Genomic DNA, 25,930 nt, shown 5'->3' with positions numbered 1-25,930 from the left:
CTTAAGCATTCTGTTAATATTTTTTTTCTTTCCAGATTCTGCAGTCGAATCTCTGGAAATGTTCTGCTCACATAGCCCGAAATAAAGTATACAAGGTTTGTTATAGGATCTGAGTAGTGATTAAATTGCATTACAAACCTTTTTTTTTTTTTTTTTGCTTTTTTAAACAAGAAAGCTATATCTACTTGCAAAAGACGTACCTTCCGTATATGATATCTGAACATCATTTGAGACCAGGTACTAGTACAGAACGTAGCAATGTCCCACTGATTTCTCATAAATATCACAAATTTTGCGATTTTCGCGCAAATTGTGGTTTAAATGGGATATATTATCCATAATATTGCAGAATATGCAATGCAGTAGAGTGCTTACCCTTTCAAATATAATTCGCTTCTCCGTTTAAACCAATGCACCTGTTAGCTTAAGTTAACTTTTAAGTTCTGTAAAACCACAAAGAACTAAGCAAAATTACATAAAGCAAGCTGTAGGGTGCAACAGAACCAAAATTTCACTGAAAAGCTTTTGAGTGGACTCAGCGCATACTGGGTTCAGAGCACCTGTTAGCTTAAGTTAACTTCTGTAAAACCGCTAAGAACCAAGCAAAATTACTCAAAATAAGCTGTTGGGTGCAGCAGAACCAAAATTTCACTGAAAAGCTTTTGAGTGGACTCAGCGCACACTGGGTTCAGATTGGCTGTCCATTGATTCCATACCAACTCTGCAAGACATCAATAAAACCTCAAAACCATTTTTGTAAAGTATAAAGAGGTAAGTTTACCTCTGCAACATGCGTTGTGATCGAACGTCATAGGCAAAAGGCAGCAGGGCTTTTTTCTGTATAGTTGCAGTGGAAAGCGCCCACCGATACACAAAAGTAAGAAAAATATAAAGGACAGGAACAGGTTTCGACAGCCGTAAAAAAAAAAAAAAAAGAAAAGAAAAGAAAGAAAGAAGAAGAAACGGTTGTTGCTTTTTTCGTAACGAGGCATGAGACACACTTGCACGGGGCAACAGGAAAAAAATATATACTAAAAATACGCACGCGATGACAGGAATGCTGAAGGCGGCGGGCGCTCTTTTGTATCCATACGTGTAGACGGGACGTCAAGAAGCAAGCATGCGTCAAATGACGCAAGGCGACAGCGCTCCACATGAGAGACACGCATATGTAGCGACGCAGCCTCGTCTCTGTGCAGCGCTTCCTGTCGAAGTGGTCTTGAAAATTCCAGACGATAACTTCGCGCTCACCACAGTCGGTAGAGTATGTCTTAATAGGGCATCCGCGACTATACGAGATAACTGCAATGAAATCTTCACCACTGCCGCGGGGCCCACTAAATAAAGTGCAGAGCATTTAGAAGTTCAAGTCCCAGATCAGAGGTGGTGTCGAGCGTGTGAAGGATTGATTGCCGTTATGACCTCGCGGCGTAGCTTAGGAAACATTGATCGAGGCTCTCGACACCTCCGAGGTGCGGTTGCTTAGAGCGGCATGTCGACCGTCTGTAGTACAAAACACGTTTAGGCACGACGGTAAAAACTCAGTTAGGCAAGACGCATAAAATATAGATTTGTGCGCGCTTTGAAGACCCTTTAATCAATAGAGTTTTGCAGTGAAATTACTGTTCTTATACATTGTTATCAACTTATCATAAAGTTCAGTGTCAAAAACGCTAAATAAGTTTGAACATTGAATCGGGTGCACGCGTTTCTTTATTACTAATCACTCAGGATTTTCGGTCGCCAAATATGCGTCGATCTCCTTGGTATTTCAGTGGTCGCTCTGACGGGCTGGAGGGCTTCTATTTTCATAAGAAGCATGGAGAAACACGAGGTTTGACAAATGCTGGCATTACTGGAATTAGGGCAAGTGAAAAGAAGAGTGTAGTTTCTACAAGTCTACGCAGTGGAAACAATGTTTGCTACGCAGCGCACTCCATGCATTCTAGGCAATTATTATTGGATTTTTACGCGCTATAATCTTCGTAGAGTTTTGCATATAATGTGAAATTATTACCAGTCTCTTTCTCCTCACATAAAAAAAAAAAATGCCTGCAGGAGTTTTTTAAAGCCAAAAACTTTCGATCATATCTTGCTGTCATCATCATCATCAATAACCTGACTATACCCACTGCAGGGCGAAGGACTCTCCCAAATTTCTCCATTTAACCCGGTTCTCTGCTAGCTGCATCCACTTGACCCCTGTGAACTTCTTAATCTCATCCGCCCACCTAACTTTCTGCCGGCCCCTGCTACGCTTTCGTTCCCTTGGAATCCAGTTTGTTACCCTCAGCGACCATCGGTTATCCTCTCTTCGCTCTACATGTCCTGCCCATGCCCATTTCTTCCTAATTTCCACTAGAATGTCGGTGATGTAGAATATCTTGCTGTAGCCAAGGTCAAATTACCTTATAGAAAGAAGTCCGATGGCTATCTCGACATGTGCTGCGAAGCTCTCACGTTTTAACTCGTGTAGCTTTATTGTATAAGTACGCACAGTACCCCGTGAAAATATTGAACTAGAAAAAAAAAATGGCATCGCTGTTTTCGTTTTTCTCTCTTTTTGGCAGGCTTCTCAGTTCGTGACACCGCGAAGTCAAGTTCATGGACACCACAAGGGGGAAAAAAAAAGAAGAAAAGTTTTGACCATGGAATGAACTTCTCCAAGGGCAGAAAAACAACGACATCAACGTCTCTTTCGGCGCGTTATACGCGAAAGAGCCGTATTCTAACTCCACAGTTTTGCTCCTGATCAGAGACCAAACGCCTGCTATTCGGAGAATTCCTCTCCCTAATGACCAGTGCGATGCTCTATCTCCAGGCTCGTGAGGTGCTGACGTCAGTACCCAATACATCTCCGCATTGGAGGGCGGGCCTATACCAGAAACAGCGCGACGCGAAGCACCGCTTGTGTTTCCTGCACAGCTAGTTGTATGGCCGTACAATCGAGTGTTTTTGCTTTCATTGGCGGGACGGTGAGAGGGGAAAGAGATTAAGCACCGACCATAGACGCGTGGCGCCAGCAGATGAGTCATCTCTCACAGGCACCACGTTACGTCGCTGTTCCCACTCCAGCGCTCCGCTGTACCGTTTTTCCCTTTGCTATTCCCAGCATGTAATTTCCGCATATGGAACCCGCAATTCTGAGTGCAAGCGTTCGCAGTGCGAAACGTCACACCGGCATGCTGCAATCTGCAGCTGCGTTTGGGACGACGCTATTCGCAACGGAGAGAAATTCACATGACTCGCGAATGATGCATGGTAAACTTGACGGAAACACACAGACGTCCCAGGTACAGCTTTCAGGCACTACGAGCTTACAAAATAAGTCCAGTTGCTTTGGTGCTTCGAACATTTTTTTTTTACTTCGGTAGAAATTTCATAACTTCGATAGTTTTAACAACCATGCGCGTGAGATTGCGCATATTCACATACCTTAGTTTGTATGTCTGGCAAAGCAAGGCTATGCTACACATATGATATTGACATCATGTTCAAATATATAGACCTGTGCAGAAATACACCATTGTAATCACCGTTTACCTTCTTACAACTCTCCTCCTTAAGGTTCTTAAAATATTTCACTATCGGGTCGAACGAAAAACGAACGTACGCGAACGAATCTAATGACCCGTCTGGACGGCCGGTTATGATCAGTATATGACTTCGATACAAGACGTGGGTGAGGTAAAATTGCTTTTTTTTTTTCATTACAATGAGTTGTCACCTCAGAGTCAGGTATATTAGCTTTAACCGGCTGAGTTCCTCCTTAACTTTGCAGCAAAGGTGTATGCAAGCAATAGCTCTAGCAAAGGCGTCATGAACTTTTATCTGTCCGGACTAACATTGTTTTTGTCAGTAGGAAAAGGTCACCCGAACAGTTAGGCTTTCGGCATGCTCATAGTCAACCTTTTTATGGAAGTTTCCACGGGTGTTCACACTGTATAAAACAACGACCGCGTACTGTCTCCCACACCTGTCAAAACAAAAGCTGACGGCCCGACACACCTGCCTAAATTTCAAATGATGTTGCCTGTTTCTGCGTCGAGAAGAACGGGTAACGATTAACTCAATTATGCGGTAACCGATCGTTGTGTTCGTATACCAACAACTATAGAGACATTCAGCAGTGCGGAAACGTATTAGCATATACGTGTACAGGGCTGTCGGACGCCTCCTGCGCACGCACTGTGACATATGGATGCGGCCAGGCGAGACCGCTGCGTGCGCGCAGCAGGAGTCGGGTACATCTGTATACGTCAATACTATCACGTCTTCGCTATGTTAAAATTGCCTGTACAGTATTGCAACGACACGTGGCGCTTGAACGACCTCGCGGTGTTTCCACAGAAAGACAGGGAGTAATAATGGCATGGTCAGATTGCGCGGTAACAGTTTGACTTTACGAGTATAACGTTGCGAATTATTCGTTGCGTTCAACGCAGGATGGATCACTCTTATGCATAGCTGAACGTGTCTGATTCGCCACAGATCAAGTTTATCGTCCCAAAATGGCGCGCAACTGTAAAGCCTCGCAGATAACCATCAGTGTCCCAGCTTGCACTCGGGTGAAACGAAATTTCTTCTTGTCACCTATATGTCGACGGTATTTTAGCGATAATCAGAAAGCATTGCTACCATGGTTCTAACTGGATGCATAAACTCTCATATTTTGATGAAAACACACAGTCGACAAGTTGGAATACACGTTTCGAACCTTTAATTCCGATTATTGAGCGGTTTTGGGCCCACAAACACTGACAACCTAGCGACAGTGGCAAAAGAAAGTGCAGAACCACCGCCGACTATCGGTCGCACTCAACTCAAACACAGCGTCGAACTGTCGAGATAAGGGGCAGGGAATGAAGAATAAGTCCGTCTCAAGCAACGTGGGAACGGCAGGGCGCGATTATAATTTTTCCAGGGTGCTCTGTTCTTTTTATCATTTTTTTAGCAAACAGCGATAAAGCCCGTGTGCCACTGTGATTAGGAAATATCGAAAGTAAAGCTCAGAAGCGCAAGTAACGTTTTACGCAAATACTGAACTCAGCAACTATCAGGCATTAATTCCCGCGAAAATTCTGGCTCCACAGTTAGCGCGTGCGAAGCCAAAGCGCAGCAAGTGATGGAGACGCTCTGTAGTGACGACGCGCAGATGGTCCAGTTGATCTCATCGCGCCTGCGCAAGTTCCCAAGGCACTCCGCGGAGCTCTTATGACACGCATGGAGCCGCATTTAAACAAGAAGTGCACGACCATGTACCTTTTTTTTTTTTTTTCCCACAAAATTATGTGCCTAGAGGCTATGACGCAAACAGTGCTACGATTAGACGCTATTTATTCGCGAACTAAATCTGGAACATGTAAACATATATAGGCTGCCCCTGACTTTGCTGAAAAGTCAATGCTGCTTCAAGTTAGCAGTGCTGGGCTTGAATTTTCGGAAAGGCAACTCGTGAAATGCAAGCTGGTGTATATAAGCACTCGAAACTAAGTGAAACGCGAGCATGCTGTAGCTGGCCTCTGCTCATTCTGTATCAAAGTCTCTCTCCTTCACTGACGTGCGCACGAATCGCATTAGGTGCACAGAGGTAGCAAGCTCCCAGTCGCATGACATAAACTCGTGGCAAACTTAGTACTGAGAGAGGAACTTGTTGGAGCAGACTATAATACGAGCGCTATCGTAGTCCGCATTAATGCAGTTGGCCATTAACCTCCAACCGATGGCGTCGAACAAGCTTAATGTCCGCTCAGAAGGAAGATGACAACTTATAGCAGTGATGCAGTTTCGCACACGTTAACGCGGTGAATACCGGCATAACATCGGTGATAAAGGGCTTAGAGACATTGATGTTCACTTTTCGCTGAACTACATTAATTGCCATTTGCAACGTTTTCAAACAGTTCCAAACGGCCGTCTTCAAAATATCTATTAAAAAAATATTTATTAAAACAAGGTCAATGCCTGCCGTTGGAGGTGCAGGAGGAGAAATTCGTACATCAGGAGATTAGATTTTTTATGCCCGGTTTTGAATTTTGCGTCTAATATACTCTTTGCCTCTTCCTATTGCGCAGAATCTTACCATGCTCATCTACTTAAAAATAACCTACATTGAGTTGTTTTAATTGTGCCGTGATTTTTTTTAAGTCCCTCGATTTTTTTCATCATCATCATCATCATCATCAGCCTGACTATACCCACTGCAGGGCGAAGGCCTCTCCCACGTTTCTCCAATTAACCCGGTTCTGCGCTAGCTGCATCCACTTGACCCCTGCGAACTTCTTAATCTCATCCGCCCACCTAACTTTCTGCCGCCCCCTGCTACGCTTTCCTTCCCTTGGAATACAATTTGTTACCCTCAGCGACCATCGGTTATCCTCTCTTCGCACTACATGTCCTGCCCATGTCCATTTCTTCTTCTTAATTTCTACTAGAATGTCGGTAACTTGAGTTATTTCTCTGACGCACTCTGCACGCGTCCTGTTTCTTAATGTTACCCCTACCATTTTTCGTTCCATAGCCCTCGATTTTTTTACATTACTCCAATGGACTGACACCTAGCGATAAGAAGTCCAAAAATTTTATGCCAATTTTCAGTGCTTGTAGATGGCATGGGTTAATAGCGGTAATGTTGAAAAGAATTCTCGGCACACATGCGTTCTGCGCGCTTCATCTATAATACATACAAAATCAAACTCGGCAATTCGGAATCGGAGTCAAATTTGAACGACCGAACCACACGTTCCCTATCCGATACCACGTTTAATCTTCCTAGACAAACCGCATTAATTTTTTGTCCAAGCCAGAGTAAAGGATCCCCGTGCATTTATTGACCAAAGTTAAAGTTGTACGCCCCAAAGCCACGAACGCGCGTCTTTCTGGATTTCTCCCAGGTACTCCGCGAATACGGGGATGTAAAGTCTTCTTGCACAAAGTAAAACTACTCTTCATTTATTCCCAATTTACTCTTCAGTCTTAATTCACTCTCCTTCGTCACATTCCACATCAAAATAACTTCTCGTATAGACACCTCGATATGTGCCTAAATTCAATGTGACAGTATCATTTAGCGCAGGCAGGTTTTGAAACATAAAACTTCTAGTGAGCCATTCTGACAACTCTTGAGCAAAGTGAGTTGTCAGAGCAGGGATCATGACTTCGAAGGCGTATAACAGTGCAATTCAGTTGCCTTACTAAGAATGGAAGCTGAGGTAGAGTAAGATTGCGAATCAGCATATCAGGTTACTTTTTCGATGCTCATGGCGCCAGCAACAAACGACGGTGCGAAGGAAAAATCCAAAAAGAGTAAAAACAATCCGCGAGAAGGTCTTCTAAGGCTGGACAAAGGATGGTTGTAATACAGAGTGCGGCGAATAGACTTCAAAGAAAACTTGCACATGTGTCAGAGCTTTAACCGCGCTAGCGGTATTCGCATCCGTTATGCACCACTGCGTAAGTGTGCTGCTTGCAGCTTTCTAAATGTCAACCTTCGTGCAAAGAGCGAATTGGTTTCTGATTTTCGCTTTATTTTAATCCGATTGGCAACAGGGGCAACGTAACTCGCAATTCTTTAACGATGTCTGCTTTGCAATTGTTACTTTGAACGTACATCTGCGCTGAATTGTGAATTAAAGCACTAGAGAGCACCTTGCTGATTCCCCGCAGTCACGCTTGAATTCACTGTTGAAGGTATCGTTCACCGCAATGAGCTGTGCAGGCGGGCTGGCGGCTATACGGGTGCTTCAAGCTATAAGAATGCGAATATCACCCTTAGCTACCTGCTTTCAGAGCTTGTACCATCTTGACGAAAGAAGGGAAAGTGTTTTGCGCTGAAGTTGCTTCAGCTGAAGTATAACAATAACAGCTGCTTGTTATTGTTATCGAGCTGCCCCCCTGAAGCATGCTCAAAGGATGCAACGATCGTAAAAACCGTAACCATCTTTCAAACCACCAACCTTGTCAAAGTGATGCTTGGGGGACGCGCGCTTCCCGCCGGCTGGTAGTAGCGATAGGACAGCGTACTAGTGGCCTCGGCGATACACCACAGTTTCGTTCAGTTTCTAAAGTCACTCTTCACGACGACAAGCTCCTTCCGCACATTCAGTTCGTGTAGCTCGTCGTTTTGTCTGAGCTTCGGGAATCGCCGATCTCTGCCGGCTTGCACTGTTCAGCGGGCTTTGCCACCGGAGCACACTCAGCACGGTACAAAGGAGCAGATCCCTGCGTCGGCCAGGAGCAAGGCACGGCCTCTCTTCTCCGCGTCCTGGCAGGCTCGTGGCCCGTTCGTCGTCCGTGGGTTTCGAACAGCTCCAGTCGAGCGGCGCACGCGTGGACAAAAGAGACGCCGGGGTGGGTTCGGAAGCGCGCCCGGCATGCACACGCGCAGGCAGCAAAGCAGCGCCGGCAACCACCCCTGGCAGCTCGCTCACCCTCCCATCTGTTAAAGGCTCATCCCCTCCCTCCTCTCCCAGCAGCTCGTGCCTTACGCGCGATGTGGGGTGGCGTGATCCTCCAGTTGCGCGAACCAATGGCAGCGGTCATGATTTGCAGCCGCGCTTCCCGGTTTTTTAATAAGTTGGGACGTGCGGTTACTTTTTTTTTTTTTTTTCCCCTGCGTCGTTCCCTATGTCCGATGAGCGGGGATTAGGAAAGACCATGACGCGAATTCTTTTCCTCGCTCCTCTTCGCATAGTTTGCTTTCTGAAATTTATTAGAACAAATTAAAAAATTTTGAAGAGATAAAATGCGATTATCTGCGAGGATAAGTCTCTCGAACTCTAGGATTTTACCACAAACCAAGCTTGCAGCACCTGCTGTCTTGCACAGCGTTTGAAGGCCTTACTGTCCTTGTTCTGCTATGTACCTGCAAAAAGAGCAGTATGAGCGATGTTCTAATTATTACACACAGCCGCATCATTTCGTCACTCTAGTGAGCATAAAGCTTCTTGCGAAAGAAGCAATAAGCCAAGGCTTTATTAAGCCAAAAGTCACTGTACACTAGGTGCAATTCCATAATATCGTAATCAGAGATAGCCGGAGCGCGTGGCATCGAAAACTGTTCAAAAAGATACAAAGATTCAAAAGTAACGGGCGAGCAAGGTCGAGCAAGGGAGAGCTCCCGCGAACCGTGATTAAGATAGCGTAATCGTGCCTCGTCAGTGCGCGCAGTACTTCGTTACTGCAGCCAGCCGCGATTTGTGGCCAAATTTTCAGGGACCAAGCTTTTTCAGTGCATTTATACCTTATTGTTATGCGAAAAATACTTTTCAAACAATGGACACTCCAGTAAGGTCCCAAAGCCGGAGACATTATACATTTTCATCTCGGACGACGGTGACATGTGGGAAAGTTCCTTGCTGCGTTCACGCAAGCGTTTCGACGAATTCGACGCAAGAAGTCATCGTCACACAAGTAAATTTGGGTTTCTCGTTTGCCCCTCGAGCCGGTCGGAGGCTGACATAATTGCCGACATAATTCATGGTAGAAGAACATCTGCATATGAGGGATGCACCCGTCAGAAACGGACCTCTGTTAGGAGTCTGTTGAGGACGAGAAACAAATATATTGCGTGCTTGGTTAATATGACGCCCGTTCATATAGGAGTCTCGGCATATTTACAGCGCTTCTGGGAATCAATCTTTCTTTTTAATGCATTTCATCATCATCAGCCTGATTATACCCACTGCAGGGCGAAGGCCTCTCCCATATTTCTCCACTTAACCCGGTTCTGTGCTAGCTGCATCCACTTGACCCCTGCGAACTTCTTAATCTCATCCGCCCACCTAACTTTCTGCCTCCCCCTGCTACGCTTTCCTTCCCTTGGAATCCAGTTTGTTACCCTAAGCGACCATCGGTTATCCTCTCTTCGCACTACATGTCCTGCCCATGTCCATTTCTTCTTCTTAATTTCCACTAGAATGTCGGTAACTTGAGTTATTTCTCTGACCCACTCTGCACGCTTTCTATCTCTTAATGTTACCCCTACCATTTTTCGTTCCATAGCCCTCTGGGTTGCCCTCAACTTAAGTAGAACTCTCTTGGTTAGCCTCCACGTTTCAGCCCCATAGGTGAGTACAGGCAAGATGCAACTGTTGTATACTTTCCTCTTGAGCGATACCGGTAAGCTGCTAGTCATAATCTGCGAGTGCTTGCCAAATGCGCTCCATCCCAATCTTATTCTTCTTGATATTTCCTTTTCATGATCCGGATCTGCGGTTACTATCTGTCCTAAGTAGACATATTCGCCTACTATTTCCAGTATTTCGCTACCTAATGTAAACTGATGTTCCTTCCCGAGGCTGTTGAACATTACCTTAGTCTTCTGCATATTGATTTTCAAGCCTACCTTTCTACTTTTTCTGTCTAGGTCATCAATCATTATTTGCAGTTCATCCCCCGAGCTGCTTAGCAAGGCATGCATTTAATGCATTTGCGCCTTATCAATATGGAAATGGACAGTGTGGACGATGAAGGAGAGGGAACTTCTCTGAGCTCATTGAGTCCCATGTATTTTTGTCGCATGTATAGATAGTGACGAGAACATAATCTCTTCTGTCCCAACCAGATGTTTCATTTGCGTCATTGAGTGCAGGGCGCTATAGAATAACATGAGAAGAAGGTGCAAATGTCTTAATGAGGGCCATTTTTTCTGTGTGTATAGTTTCATGTTTTCAGAGTGAAGTTGCCATTCAAGCATAGCGGTGACCTGAACAACTGATGTAGCTCTCTATGCACAAACACAAACCTTAACCAGAGCGAGAGAGAGAGAAAGAGGTGTGTGTGTACGTGTGCGCGCTCTTAATACACACACTTACCGTGCCAACACAGAAAAATAAACAAAGCAGTATTTATAAGTGTGTCCGTCTCTTTCTCTCTCTCTTGCGCTTTGCGCAGTTTCTTGTATATGCCTGCAACAGGTAAGTACTCACTAGAGCAGTTTTCGATCGATTCTGGAACAGAACGTGCGGAAGGTGCAATTTAGGTAGGTGTCGATTCTGATCATTACGGGCAGGCACCGCCAGAGTTGTCATCGGGGCGCATGTGGTTCACCTCACGAAACAAAGAAGATTGAATGGCAAGGGATAGAGGCCCGATGACTTATGTAACCTTCCCCATCTGGCCAGTGCAATTTCCAGCAATATACAGCTACAGTTATAAAAAAACAACCCAGCGCACCACAGCTGCACTCACTGCCTACGTCACATACTTTTCTGCAGCATGCGGCCTTTTCGGTGCGGAAAATGGAAAACTAAATCTGCAGATGCTGCATTTGCGCGGTGCCCGTTTGTCTCTTTGCCGTCGCGTATCTTCCGCCCGCAGCCGTGCACGAGCTGGCGCGCAGCATGTTTTTATATTTATATATATATATATATATATATATATATATATATATATATATATATATATATATATATATATATATATATATATATATATATATATATATATAATTTTAGCTGTATATAGCAGGAAATGGGCCCTGCCCAGATGGGGAAGGTTATGTAAGAACAAAGTCGGAACTGCATTTTCAGACGCATTGTTGCGCAATTAACTGCAGACTCCAGACAAATAGCATCATTAGTTTACACTCCATGGACACATTTTTGAAATTGGACTGCATTCAGAAAAAAATGTTCGGTGTCGCTGTGAGCAAGCTGCTAGAAGGAACAGTAATACACTTGTCAGATTAACAATGTCCACCTTCGCTTGGTCTTCTAGTTTGTTCGAGGACTTCGAGAATCATGGCAGGGTAGTTGTGCATGGACACCATACACGCGTGCATTCGATTGTAGGTTCGAATCCTCGACATACCAATTTGTCACATTTTAGTGACGCATATCATTAGCCCATGAGCTCTACTATACGCACTGCAACTGCCAAGGTCATTCACTTGCGCGTTTGACCTTGAGTCGAGAGATGCCGTAGTGGAGGGCTTCGGAAATTTCGACCACCTGGCGTTCTTTCGTACACTGACCCCGCGACTATAGGCGGGGCGTTATAACAACTGCTTCGCCGACGCTTCGTCGCTCAGCCTCTCCTTGGGCGGGGTTCATGTCGGTCGGAGTGCGTCAAAGCTTCGATGCAGGCTGATGTGTGACCATGCTTAACAAAGCTTACACTCGGGTAACAAGGTTTGACCGTGACAAACATCCGAAATTATTTGTATTCGCTGGCGAATGTATGGTACATTAGCTACAGCACTGCTTGTAAAAAATTAATTCCTTCATAATAGTGGAATTAAATTTGGTTTATGCCGTTTAACGTCACAAAACCACCCACTGAGCGACGTATTGGAGGGCTGAACGAAATTTAACCCCCTTGGGGTAATTTGCCGCGGGTAATTTGAGCACTGCATAATTAAATACGAACTGTCTTCGTATCTCCCGTCGTGCATATGAAGCTGATGGCATATTCCCAGCTGCTTCGGCATTTTAACAACAGGCCGTCTGGGTTTCCAGTCTGACAAAATGAACTGGATGCGACTACTGGATGCGGCCAACTCTTGCAACATATTTCGCCTAATAAGGATTTAATAGATGCGTACTTGAGAATAGGGCAGACCTATTCACGACAAGCCTTGAGCTTAACGCATTTTCAGAAAAGAAAAAAGCTGTCCATAACCTGTCTAACCATCTTGGCCAAGCATTCGATGTAATAAAAAGACGGTCGCTGAGCCCGTTGTCATCATGCTAAAACATGTGTAAAACACGTGTAAAAACATGTAAAAGGTGTAAAACACTAAAAAAAAAATGATTGTGGTTTATTTGGGGTAAACCTGGTAGAGTAGAGAGAGCTAGATATCCCTGGCTATAACGCTTAGGTTTTGCTTGAAAATAATACACATGGTTTATGTAACGGCTTGAACTTTATTATTTATATCAATGAAGACGCTCCAGTGATCAGTAAAGTAGCGAGACTTTGTTTCCACTTTGTCGATAGCATGGTTTGAATTAGCACAGTTTCACTAAGAGAGGCGCCAGTTATGACGTCACTCCGCGCATGCGTACAGCTACCCTCAGCGCGCAGCCACGCTGACCTTGCGAACCGGATGGCGTGTAGCTCTCGCTACAAAAGTTATTTTCAGTTAACTCGACACCTTTCAACGCTATCCTAAGGCTGTGTTTCGTAATTCAGTGTGAAAACATGTCACGTCGATTATTATGTGTATAGTTTCAAACTGCCGTTATGCTGTGTACAGCTATCTTTGGTGCATTCATCAGAAACCCGCAACACGTGCTCGCTCTTTTGTGCGATAGCGCATACAGCTGGTTCCGTCTAAAAGGTGTCGCCGTCACCGTAACCCCAGGCTAGTTCGCGATACGGACTAGAATCGACGACGTTTGTATGGATGCGGACAAAAGTAAACGGAGCACGCATTCAAAGCTCTCAAGAGCTTCCCGATTCGCTATTCGATTCGGCAAGGGAACTATAGACTATTCGTATTAGATTTGGAAAACCAAACAATTGCACACTCCTATCTTGCGATCACGCTTGAAACCCCGCCAAACATAAAATCCCGAGCGGTGTATCTAGTTTTGGTATTTTAGTATGTTTACGCAGTTTTTCGCTGCGCGGACTTGTGGGGCCATCTGCCGGCGAATGGATGAAATATAAAACAGCTGGTGCTCGCCAGTCTCGATGGTTTCGGCGCAGCCAGCACAGTTGCACGGATAAAATCCCCAAACTTTGTAAATTAGCAACATCTCGTCTTCCTTCCTTTGCTCTCTCTCTTCCTTCCTCCATGTCCTCGAGCTCGCCGAGACGATGGCGGCATTTCCATTGCTGCTGCCTGTAATTCTAGAACACTGTACCTGTAGCAGACGACAATCGTCACTTGGGCTGGAGCACCATGGGCTAGAGATATGCTTGCGCCAACATCTCGCAAAGTTCTCGTATGTGCATTAGGGTACCGACGCCTGCTTGCCGGTGGCATTTTGTCCCAAACACTATTCCGAATCTGTGCAACTCGGAATAAAGTAAAGTAAATAAAGACTCGGGAAAGAATGTATATATTATGTAAAATGAATCGCCAAGAGTTTAAAAACATAATGGTGGATTTATTTCGACGTTTCGACCGGGGTCCGGTCTTTGTCTTGAAGACCGGACCCCGGTCGAAACGTCGAAATAAATCCACCGTTATGTTTTTAAACTCTTGGTAATTCATTATACATTTATTAATCAGTTGTCGTCAACGTTTTCTCATGTGTATATATATATATACATATATGAAGGAAAGAAGCCAACAGTCGGCGAGGCCAAGGAAAGCGTTGGGGATAGTATTTTGTCTTTTTTTTAAATATTTGCTTGGATAATCACAGAAATTAGTAATGTAATCTGTTTAGGGGAAAGATAATTAACACAAAGTAGAAGAAAAAACAACGTGCCGATGGTGGGGACCGAACCCACGACCTCCGAATATCGCGTCCGGTGCTCTTCCAACTGAGCTACATCGGCCGCTGTCCCCCCTGCTACTTGCTTGGGTATTTATGTTGTCTGTATACGAACCTTCAGAGTGTTCACCAGCGCCGCCCTGAGCCATAGCGGCGGACGTGGAACGTCCTCTGTTACCGCAAGCGTCACGTAGAACGTGATCAAGAGCGAGGGCGAAAGCTGTGCTAGAACCCTCTTACGCTACCTATAGCTTCAAGACTCCCCTAATATATATATATATATATATATATATATATATATATATATATATATATATATATATATATATATATATATATATATATATATATATATATATATATATTTAAAGGAGCGAACAGTCTACGAGTGCAAGGCAAACGTTGGGAATATTTTTTATGTTTTGTTGTTGGCTTCGACAAGAATTAATCTTATGGTGATTATCGGGATAAAGAATATTATATACAAAGCGAAGGAAAAACAAAGCGCCGATGGTGGGAGTCGAAGCCGCGACCTCCGAATATCGCGTCCAGTGCTCTCCCAATGCTATCACTAGAACGGAGAAGGCGTACTTTAAAGCGGCGCGTATATTTGTCTTGTATGTTATAAGCATCAAGTTGTTTAGGTGCATGCTCCGATTTATTTCTCAAATAGCGCAGTTTTCAAAACGCATTAGAGAGGACTTGCTCCAAATGGGCACGCCTGCAAATATCTTTACAATCGCATCTAAGCAATTGAAGCTATATGTGCATTCGACAAATAATGGTCGCTAATTTTGTAGTCGAAAGAAAGCGCAGATTTTTTTCCCCTGTTATGTGAACTACAGTTGACTTGAAGTAACTAATTTCCGTTTTCCATACTATGCACCAGTCATGCAAACTAAGGAGGCGCATGGCTTAATTTTCATTTGATCGAGCGCCATCAGCCGTTCTGTATAGGCGAAAATCTTTATTTTAACAGGTGATTCAAGAAAACCGCGAAAATCATTTGTATAAATCAGAAACACGCCCGCTGAGATGGCTCAGTGATTACGGCCCTCGACTGGTGAACCTAAGGACGGGGGTTCGATCCCGGCAGTGGCGGCCACTTTTCGACTGGGAATGGAATGGAATATAGGAGCGTCCCCTTTGAAACGGGGTGGTAGCAGTAGCTATCATGCTCATTTTTCTCCCTATATCTTAATTATTGATTTAGAATGGTTAACTAAACCATCATTCTATTTATTAAATTTTGTTCCTACATTACTAACATTATGTCACTTCTCTGCTTTTAAGCCACCAATCTTCCAGTCGTTTTTTGCTAGTTTCCACCGCCGGTTTATTCACCCGGCCACTGTTATCTCTAAACCCCAGAGCTTCAGGAACAGTGATTGCGCCTGCACCAACTTCCGGATGGATACCATTACATTCGAGTATAATATGGGCAATTGTTTCACTGGAGTTTCCACATACAGCACATGCGTCATCTCCATTGTTAAATTTCTTTTTGTAGCTGCGTGTTCTAAGGCACCCTGATCTAGCTTCAAAAAGTAGGGCACTGCCTCTTGAGTTATCAAAGAAATCTTCCTTCTTGATCTGCATTTTCCACTTTCGGTATTATTCAACTCTGTTTCTTTTCCATCGAATTTATCCAATTTTTACCTTCTGTGTTTTTCACCTGTTGCTTAATGCTCTTTATTTCTCCGTCCTTGTTACTAGCATACTTACTAGTTAGCTTCCTAGTTCTCTTCCTCCATTGTGAGTCAACGCTTTTTAGGTACAGGTATTTAAATACTTTAGCTGCCCATCTGTTACTGTCCAATTTCCTCATGCGTTCCTCATATAATATCTTACTCTGAGCTTCCCGCACTTCGAAAGAGCCCAGCCCATATCTCCCTGTACCGCCTCATTTGTAGTTTTGCCGTGGGCACCTAGTGCTAATCGTCCAACGGATCTCTGATTTTTCAAATGTCGACTGTACTTCTGATTTTAGGCACAAAACCGCATTTCCGAAAGTAAGTCCGGGCACCGACGGAGGCAAAAAGCAACGCACCCTTGTGCTGTGCGATGTCAATGAACGTTAAAGAACCCCAGGAGGTCGAAATTGGCGGATCCTGCACTACGGCGTCTCTCATAGCCCGAGTCACTTTTGAACGATCAAATATCAAACCATTAATCAGAAACAATAACGATCCCTTACCTTTGTAGAGCACCATTCAAAACATATAGTGAATTAGTCATGCAGTTTCCAATACGGATGGATTGTAGTACATGGCCACTCTGATAAGCTGCAATCCAATTGACAACATCTGGAGCATTTTGAAGTTTAATGATCAGTTTTTTATGTGGGGCCTTTTCGAATGCCTTCGCAAAATCTATGCAAATGAGGTCAGTTTGCTTGCGGGCCTCCAAAATAACCTTAACTCTTTATTAAAAAAAAAAAAGCAGCCTTTCTGCAATGGCATTCTTTCTAAACGCTGACAGTAAATACATCCATTCGGCTAAATCACATCACAGATCATTGACGCTTCGTAATGCTGCCTAGATTTTTATTATATGACGCCCCTTCTTTCTTGTTATACATCAATGATACTGTCTCATTGTGGTGACGCTACCGTGACAAACTGTCGAAGAACTCGCCTGGTACTGAAATTAGCCCCTTATTGGGCTGACTTGCGCCCGAGGAAAAAAAAAAAAGAAAAAACTTTGCAAAACGCCTGCGGCGACCGCAGTAAGTGTACCCAGCGGCCGCCGAACTATAGCCGAACTAGGCATGACCGCTGTTCCTGGCAGAGCTAAGTTTCGCAAAAGCTAAGATTGAGATAAAGCCGTCAAAGACAACTAGAAGAACCTGGAACAATTAATGTGCAAATAGACGCGAGTGACTGCAGTCATTCCAAATAAATCTTGGAGCACCTTGCGCGAGATGGAAAGAGATAAAGCTGCGCCCAGTGGCTTTGAGCATGCACAAACACAGCAAAATCTTCGAGGAATTATCTAGTTAGCGAGATTGTTATGAACGTCATAAGCAAAGTGATGTTGTTGGGGGCTGTTGGCAGCAACAAATAAAGATCGCAATAGTTCGGCGGCAATATGCAGCTTCACACCGCTGCTTCACTGAACACTTCCTAAAATTAAAATTACTGGAAGTTTAGAGTTCTAAATATAAAGAACCATATCTTCAGGCACAAACTGTCAGCCGCGGCGGACGTAATCAAATATATAAAAAAAAAACTGTTCTAGCTTCATAGCTAGTCCACTAAAACTTACTACGGTAATTTTTTTTATGACGTGGTTGGACGGCTGATGCCGATGGGGAGTTCGAAGCTGTTGCCGATGCAATGCATGTAACCTTTCGGAATCAAGGCCCTGCACCGCGAGAAAATACGGTGCTTAATTTCTAGCGCACGGAATCGAAACTAAGAGCACGAGACGCGCGGGAAGCTCAGTGGACACGCGGCGGCCGCTAGTGACGTATCAAAATCACCATGACACCCAATTCGATCTGCACGCGCTATTGTGCTGCATAATGTACAGTCTTTGTCAAAAATATACATCCCGGTGAGCTTCTAAGCTCTGTAATGGGCTTGTTGTGCAGCCTTGGCGTTCACGATTTCGCACATGACAGGAAATCTCGTCATCACCCTGATTGAGCTTATAGGTATATTCCAGGGGTGCTTCCAGAATTTTGATTGATTAATAAACTTTACTGGGGAAAATTAGAGGTTAGGGGTAATAGGTTAGGAAAGAGCAATGGTCAGCAGTTCTTGGTCCAGGAGTCCGTTGGCCTCAGCGGCGGCTCTAGCTCGCTGCACCAGCATGAGCTGATATGCTGAGCGTCCGAGTCGGATAGAAAGCTTTCTCACTGCTCAGAATTAGGGCTATCTATTTTAGGCATTATGGGGCCAGCCCTAGATCTCCATGTTGTGTGGTATAGTGTAGCCATGTCTCTGCAACAGACACATTCGCTTTTGTATCGTGTTGACCATATCTTGTGGTACAGGGGCCTGTTTGGATATGTGTTTGTAGGCGCTTAAGTGTAGTGGCTTGCTCTCAGCTTACTGTGTCATGTGGAATTGCGTACTTTCTACGCCTCTCCCTACGCGCTCATATTGTTTCCCCGTATGTCTCTGGTGTTGTGAAAGGCTCTACCGATGGTTCCGCCGCCCGGCTAGTGAAACCTCGGACTACGGCATCTACTCTAGTGTTACCCTCCGCCGCAGCGTCGGGGACCCAAACAATCGTGTGTTGCCTACCTGGGTCCTCTTTCCGGCCGGCCGGCTAGGAACTTGTTTGCTATGCGGCTAATTCAGTTGTTTTGGAAGGCTTGACAGGCGGCCTGTGAGTCTGAGACTATCCAGTAACTGTCGTCTTCGGTTTGCTTCAGAGATTGTTAGGGCGATTGCCACCTCTTCCGCAGTCCGGATGCATTTGGTTCGTACAGTTGTTCGTATATGAGCTTGCCTCGCGAGTGAGTGACCGCGGCTGCGGTCGCCTCTGCCTTTGTACCTCGCTGCCTTTGTACTCATCTCTATTCTCTCTAAAAAAACCGCCAAGCAGAAGAGGAAGAGGAGGCTGGGTCAGGCCACTCTGGTGTGCTAATCTCCAGCGCATCCTAACATCTGTGTAAATAAACCTCGTAACAATATGTCGGCTCGAACCTTTATCGCAAAGCAGGGTCCAACTCGACTAAAATATGGATGGTAAATAAGAAGCGAACTGATACACATCACCCTGCACGCTGCACAAAAAGCGGTTGCGTCACAGTTTTGATAATAAATTACATGCGTGTAAAAGAGTTCTAGTCTGTAGATCTGCAAGACTGATTTTCTCGTTAAAACTACAACCTCGCGACGACGGCTTTTCTGCGACACGGCGGCGCTTTTACGCCATGGAGTAAAAATGCAGTGATGGCTGTTTTTTTGTCATGCTCTATTATGCGCACATCACGTGATACTTGACGTCACACTATGACGACGACAGAGTGCGCAGAGGACATTGGCAATGTACATTTAAGTGCGAGATACAATTTCTTCCGAGGTTTCAGGTAAATGCACGATAAGGCAATAAGTACAAAAAAAGAGGTTTATTTACAATGCCCATAATTTATCACTCAGGGTATCGCAGCAAAAGCAAAAGGTGGCCTTGCTGCACAAAGACGAAACAGTGTAAAGCTGCTCCGTCTAACGAGAGGTTTAGTACGCGTAGTTTTTAGCGCGCGCCGCTCGTAGGCACAAATTTGCCCCGGAAGACAGTGTAAAATCTCCATGTGACTTCGTCTTCCGGGCGAGCCAGCACTAGATATAAGGTCCTTGTCAGAAATGGAGCTTCGACTTTACAAGATAGCAAACTACCGAAGCAACGAAACGCAAGGAAGAAGAAGCAGAAAAGACCGTGCATGTTGACACTGAACAGCAACGATCATATTTAAGTTAAATACACGAACACGAAAGAACAGCATTAGATTGACGCTTCTTTGCCCCCTATTGCAAAGCTCTCCTCTTCTCAAGATTGCGACCTGTGTTCACAATACCTACGGTAGGTTTTGGAAAAGCAAGTAGAAAACGAAAAGTGACGATATGACCGATTTCTGCGCGCACAGCTTTAGATACCTTAGCATGTAAAATGAATGGCAGTACTTACTGAGTGACATGGTATTAGCAATGCGAGGAATGGCTGATTGGAATGATCAGCTTTGATATGTACTGGATGATGATTTGCAAGAGAAAAAAATTTGTACATGCTTTGGACATTTAGAAAGCCCTATTCGCAGGTGTAAATTATAAGGCACATTATGGTAACTATAGAGGCCTTTCGAGCATTGAATTTTTCACTATGCTCAGGCTACTTACATTTTAATTACTACAGTTACACGACCTCTGCTATCCCTGAACAAGCCATTCAGATATACAGCGTAATGCCAGATGCCCATGCGCACATTGTGGCAGTTGAACCTTCAAGCTCGATCGCACAAGAACCTATGCAACGATGTAAAACCCGCATGCACATTGGTCCGAGTCCCACTGCACCAAATGTCCGCACATGCGCGCTGCAGGAAAGCCACTATACCTTTTGTCAAATGAAAAGTCTAGGCCTAGGGCGCATAGCCAAATCATGTGAAAGCACACACGCGCACACACACACACAAACAAGAACATGCACGAGCGGTCGAACCAGCGAACCTCAGGCCCGACCTTGCACGAACCCTGCCGTCAGCGCATAATGCCCCTGCTTAATTAAGGAGTGATATAAATTGATTAGAACCCTGTATGAACCGCTGAGTTGAGGCTGTACCACAAAATCAGTAACTGAAGTAATAGTTTTCGCCTTGTCCAGCAGGAAAGACGATCCAAGGCACACGTGTGTCGTGGGCAGGATCCGACGCTCACAGCGAAATGTACACCGTATATGACACAAAGAACTTCGCAACGTAGTTGCTATGAAAAAGGCGCGAGCCGATGAGTGGTCTGTTTGCGAGTGTCCGTGTGTGTCAATGTTCAAGCCGCTCTCTTTACACAGCGGTGGACTTGAGCAGGGCATCGGCCTCGGGTACCTCCGGTGCCGCCAGCGTTACGGGACAGCCGCCTTCCTTTGCAAAGTCGTTGTTGTTGTCCCGGTTGCCCAGAAAGCTTCCGCCGTTGAGGTAGATGGCCAGTTTGTCTTTAAGCATCCTGGAGGGATCGGATACGTTGCGCTGCATTCTCCGCCGGGACCTGCACAACGAGCACACCAGGGATTTGTTTCAACGACCGAATCTTGTTTCTATTTTCGGAACTGACCACAAAGTGCCCAGCATTTGTCAAGTCTGGACAACACTGAGCGTTTTGTTCCAAAAAGGCATACACGCCGAAAGAAGCGTGCCCGCATGCGTGCCTGTTTCGATGGCACAAAAGGGAGTGACGTGTACACCCCAACGTTTGCTTGTTACGTTTGTCAATCGTTTCATAAACCGAGGTTTCAAAACTACTTAGGATGCAGTTGAAAGTACGCAATTGAAGAAGAACTGTATTCAATAAGTCCTCCCTTTTGCTTGACCAGTTTTCAGCGAGGACAGCAAAACGAAATAATAAATAAAGGTGAAGGCAGGTGATTTTATAGGCAACCATTTGAAAGGATGTTAAGGAACGGAAGGAAGGACATTATGTGCGCAATGCACATGTCTAGCTTTGCACATGAAAAAAGCTCCGAGGGACGCTTAATATCTTTGGCTTTAAAGGTATGAAGCTGCTGTGTTAATGGCTCCGATCTGCGTCTTCCGTTGGGGATTCTCGTTCGCGTACTCGCACTTTGGTGCTAAATTCTTAATTCCTCAATTTATAACTCATCTCGTTTATAGACAAGTATGCGATCGTACGCTGCCATATTATGGGAAATACCACTCGACATTGGAATAAAGCCCTAATCTAACGAAGCTGCACGCACCCGCATGGCCAAGGATTTATAGCTGACTATATCCAGAGGTTCCAGGAGGGTTAATTCCAATTTCGTCTTCTCGTCTTAAAGGGTTGCGCGAGTTGGCAGCTCCTGCCATCTCAGTTATATGTCACGTGGTATAGTGGCGTCACACAATCTGACGACCAATATTAGTTCCTGGCCCTGTCACCTGCCAGCTATCGCCGGCTCGTTCGGTGCCCCGACGATCCCGCTTCGGTGCCCGGATGAATAGGAATCAGTGCTCGGATGAGAGAGAGTCGGTGCCCGGATGAAGGAGAATCGGTGCCAGTATGTAGACTCTCCGTTTTATTGCCACGTCCCCTTAAGGTCGCCGCCAACTGGAGCTAAACGAATTTCATGCTTAACAGTGTTCAAGAGCGCACATCTGCCCAGTTTATCACTGAAAAAGAGGGCGTGACGCTCATTTTCATTTTTTTTTTCTTTTGCAGCAGTTTCTAGCTATCATCGACAGCGGTAACGTTCTCAGTGTATAGAACTAAAGTCGCTGGCTTTCTACTCTGTTCCTACAGTTTCGTAATACTCCCTTAATACTTTCTGTTTGACCAACGTTCTAATATCTGTAACTGAAGAAACCTTATTTTATCTGAAAAGAAGGAAGAGGTACTTCGTCCTTACTTCTTGCGCTATCTGATTTTATTTCGAATGCACGCTTAGAGAAAAAAAAAATGATACTGAAGAAAAAGATACTGAGGCGATTGAATCTAATCAGAAAGAAAGATGGGCATTGTATGTCCGCACCGCGGCGTATAGTTTTTGAATTGATGTAGCTTCTGATAGGACGGGAAGCGCTGTGAAAGGATGAGACGTGATGTAACGTGGCTAAAAATGACACCGTATCGTTTCTATGTATTGAAGCACTTGCCTGAAGATAGAAACGACCGCAACTATGGCGAGGATGGCGGAGCCCACCAGGAGGAATATCGCGGAGCAGCGGACCAGCATCGGAGCGAGCACAGCCAACCGGATCCTGGTCAGGGTGTGCTCCTGGGCTTGGGCCACCTGCGCGGGAATGCCGAACCACATTAGCTTAGCGCTGCCAGACTCAATAAATGCTGAAGCTTCTCCAAAGATGACTTCAATGACGCTTTAGTTTGAAACACTGCCTCTAGATTCGTAGGAGACGTAGTTATTACGAGATTCAGTTTATAACTAGTCAGTTTGTATGTTTGCGTACTATGCCCGTTTTTACTTTTAAGCCGCTAGCTTGACATTCGGGTTTTGAGTTTCCCGCCAGCATAGAAACATTCCCGCTTTATTAATCCGTTTATTGCAGTTCGCAGGACAAAATCGAATCACGAAGGAAGTGATGAAACGTATAGATCATCAGCTATTTTGGTTTTACAGCATGCTCAGGTAAACAATCTCAAGGAGACATGCACGAATATATTTTCTCGCATAACAAACAGACACTCACTCCTTTCCCAATTATTGTTAGGAGGATGATTCAGAAAGTAATGCCTCCAAGCCCATTGCCACTATTATAGCAAACAATTTGAAATATTGATCATTTAAGCACTAACGTTCATGCTATAGAATTTCACATTGCTTCACCTTCCTATATTTTGTTTCCAGAGTTATTGAGCAATCATGGCATCCAGTGGCGACGTCCGGTTGAAACAGTGGGGCTGTAATTGAATTTCTGACCGCGTAAGGTTATGCGCCTATCAACACTCATCTGGCTGCACTTTATGGGGATGGCTGCGTTGACGTCAGCACTGTGCGCAGGTGGGCAAGCCCTATGTGAAAGACCAAGGTTCAGAAGCAGACTATCCGCAATGGCTTCTTATGATGGTCATCAGCATCAGGTGGACGAGTTGAGTTGGGAAAGTCGCAGGATCAAGCAGCACCAGATTTGAACAACTCACCATTTTCATTGGTTCAGAGAAACACAACATTAAGAATCTACAGCGCTTTGCGGTTATTGGATACAGCGACAAATGAAGGCTGACATGAAAGACTTCGAGGAAGAGAATCTGTCAAGCATGCTGCTGCTGCAATATGAACAAGAAAGAGAAATTTCTTCGCAGAATCATTACTGGCGGCGAGTCGTGGACACACCATTACGATCCGGAAACGAAGCTTCAGTCGATGCGGTACCGCCACACGTCCTCTTCTGCATCATAAACAATTCAAAGTTGTGCCATCTGCTAGCAAAGTGTCGTTGACTCTTTTCTGAGATCGGGATGGTGTCGTGCGTACTGAATTTCTGAGACACGCTGAGAGGTTAAGTTCAGACCGCTTCGTTGACCCCTTAATGCGACTGCGGGCCAGGTTACAAAGCTTTCGCAAATATACACGTAAACGGGCAATTCTTCAACATGACCACGACCACTCGATAGAAGTGCTCGTCCGCGCAAGTCGCAAAACTAGGGCACTGAAGCGCCTAAGGTTCATGGACATTCTGCCTCATTCTGCCTATAGTCCGGATCTTGCGCTCTGAGACTTGGCTTTTCGCCAAGGTGAGGTGGTATACCAGCAGCTCGCCAATGGTGTCGCCAGCAGTTACCGCAATTCGTCGCCGACAGGATGAGAAACCTTGCTTTGCGTTCAAGCAGATATGTGTTGCCTGTAATGGGGACTATGTTGAAAAATGATGCAACTATTTGTACCTTACACTGAAAACTTTCCAGTGATACCCCTATCAGTGCTTTCTGTCAAACGCAAATAAAGTTATTACATTGACGGCATTGCTTTATGAATCGCCCTCAATTAAACGAGGCTTCAGCATGATATTAGTATTTTTTTTACTTTTTCCTTCTCACTCAACATCAAGTCTTGAAAGACGACTCGTTTTAGCAGCTGGACAAAATTCAACGAGCGCTAATTCGTTAAGATAGTTGATTCCGCACACTCCTGGGATCTGTGTGTGTATGTGTGTGTGGGATCTGCAGCTGCGAATATCTTCACGACGTAGTAGCAGGATACTACGATTAGAAGTGTCAGAAAAATAGGCAGCACCGAAACACTGATGCAGCCCTCATTCCAGAGCCCAAAAGGCGACAGTGGCGACATCAGCCCGGTTTATCAGCCAGAGCTGAGTGGAGCCAGAGCTGAGTGGAGCCAGAGCTGAGTGGAGCCAGAGCTGAGTGGAGCCAGGTCCGAGGCCGATGCCTGGGTGAGGTGGTGTTTGGGAAGATGGGTTGGCGGGAGGAGAAGGAATGGGCTGCCTCGGCACTGCCAGGCTATGTGAGTCAGGTTAGTAGGCGCAGCGCGAAATCACCACTCGGGGGCCTCCAGCCCACAGCCTAATCACGTCTAGTCAGGGAAGGTGTTCGCGACAAATGTGTCAGCATTTAGTTATGGCAGCACTGTTCCATTTTTCGCAGAACCAAAGGCGACGGGAAGAAACAATACATCATTTAAAGCTATATGCAAAACGTGACGCTGGCGAAAGGAAGATTACATTTCGTATACACCAGAGCTTTGATTAACCTTGGTCCGCAGAAACGCCGGGAAAAATACATCAGGCGCTACATGCATCTCTAAAAAACGAAAACTAATGGAGTCAAGGGGATGCGAATTCTATATAAACTGTAAGGTTCCAACGACACCAAAATGTCTCGTGGAGTTTCGAAGGCAGCTTCAAAGACAATCGTTGGTAACACTCACCACTTCTTGCCAGAAAAGTGGCAGGACTGTGTATCCCAATTCGGTGGACCTTGAAAAAGAGAAAATGCACTCTATAATACATTACAGGTGGTATGAGGGCTGGCTGGTGTCAGAAAAAAAAAAGGTGCTATAATTTTCGTTGTAGAGTTCACACCAAGAGTACAATTCTAAGGCTCAATTCTGGTTTAAAATATTTTTTTTTTCTCTACACTGTCCGCATCCGTTACATAAAATCACGTTCGGATTGCATATTGTCCGATATTAAAAAGAAAAAAAGAAGGATGTTGAATAATTAGCAAAGCCCCAAATTTTAGCTGACAGCATTCCGGAATTTACGACATTAAGGGCTCAGAAAAACCTTGCGACAAATTGGACTGCTGATGACATGAAACTTCCGCTCTAGCCGGAAGCCACGAAAAAACGAAGTTTGAGCGTTCAGCTATTTAAGCATTTTTGCGATATAATGAGGCAAATAATTT

The 25,930-nt window shown here is 44.9% G+C and overlaps 2 protein-coding genes across 5 annotated transcripts in view; both read right to left on the bottom strand.

The window, feature by feature from the left end:
- Positions 1 to 8,443, bottom strand: part of LOC146190745 (scavenger receptor class B member 1-like) — a 74,196-nt gene extending 65,753 nt beyond the window's left edge. For both annotated transcript variants that reach the window (XM_084601126.1, XM_084601127.1), the window contains exon 1: positions 7,956 to 8,443. The gene's annotated coding sequence lies outside the window, so the exon portion shown is untranslated. The remainder of the gene's footprint in view (positions 1 to 7,955) is intronic.
- An 11,649-nt stretch (positions 8,444 to 20,092) lies between these two features.
- LOC146190744 (scavenger receptor class B member 1-like) overlaps positions 20,093 to 25,930 on the bottom strand; it is a 61,080-nt gene continuing 55,242 nt past the window's right edge. For all 3 annotated transcript variants that reach the window (XM_084601123.1, XM_084601121.1, XM_084601122.1), the window contains exons 13-15: positions 25,452 to 25,500; positions 22,705 to 22,841; positions 20,093 to 21,100 (exon numbers count right to left, since the gene is read on the bottom strand). In XM_084601123.1, coding sequence (XP_084457249.1) covers positions 20,899 to 21,100; positions 22,705 to 22,841; positions 25,452 to 25,500 — 388 coding nt within the window. In that variant the 3' untranslated portion in view covers positions 20,093 to 20,898. The remainder of the gene's footprint in view (positions 21,101 to 22,704; positions 22,842 to 25,451; positions 25,501 to 25,930) is intronic.

This window comes from Amblyomma maculatum, chromosome 4 (genome assembly GCF_055883805.1).
Source record: "Amblyomma maculatum isolate TAMU_Amacu chromosome 4, ASM5588380v1, whole genome shotgun sequence".
Taxonomy (NCBI): domain Eukaryota; kingdom Metazoa; phylum Arthropoda; class Arachnida; order Ixodida; family Ixodidae; genus Amblyomma; species Amblyomma maculatum.
The sequence above is the reverse complement of the archived record's forward strand: the minus strand, read 5'-3'. Positions and strand labels throughout refer to the sequence as shown.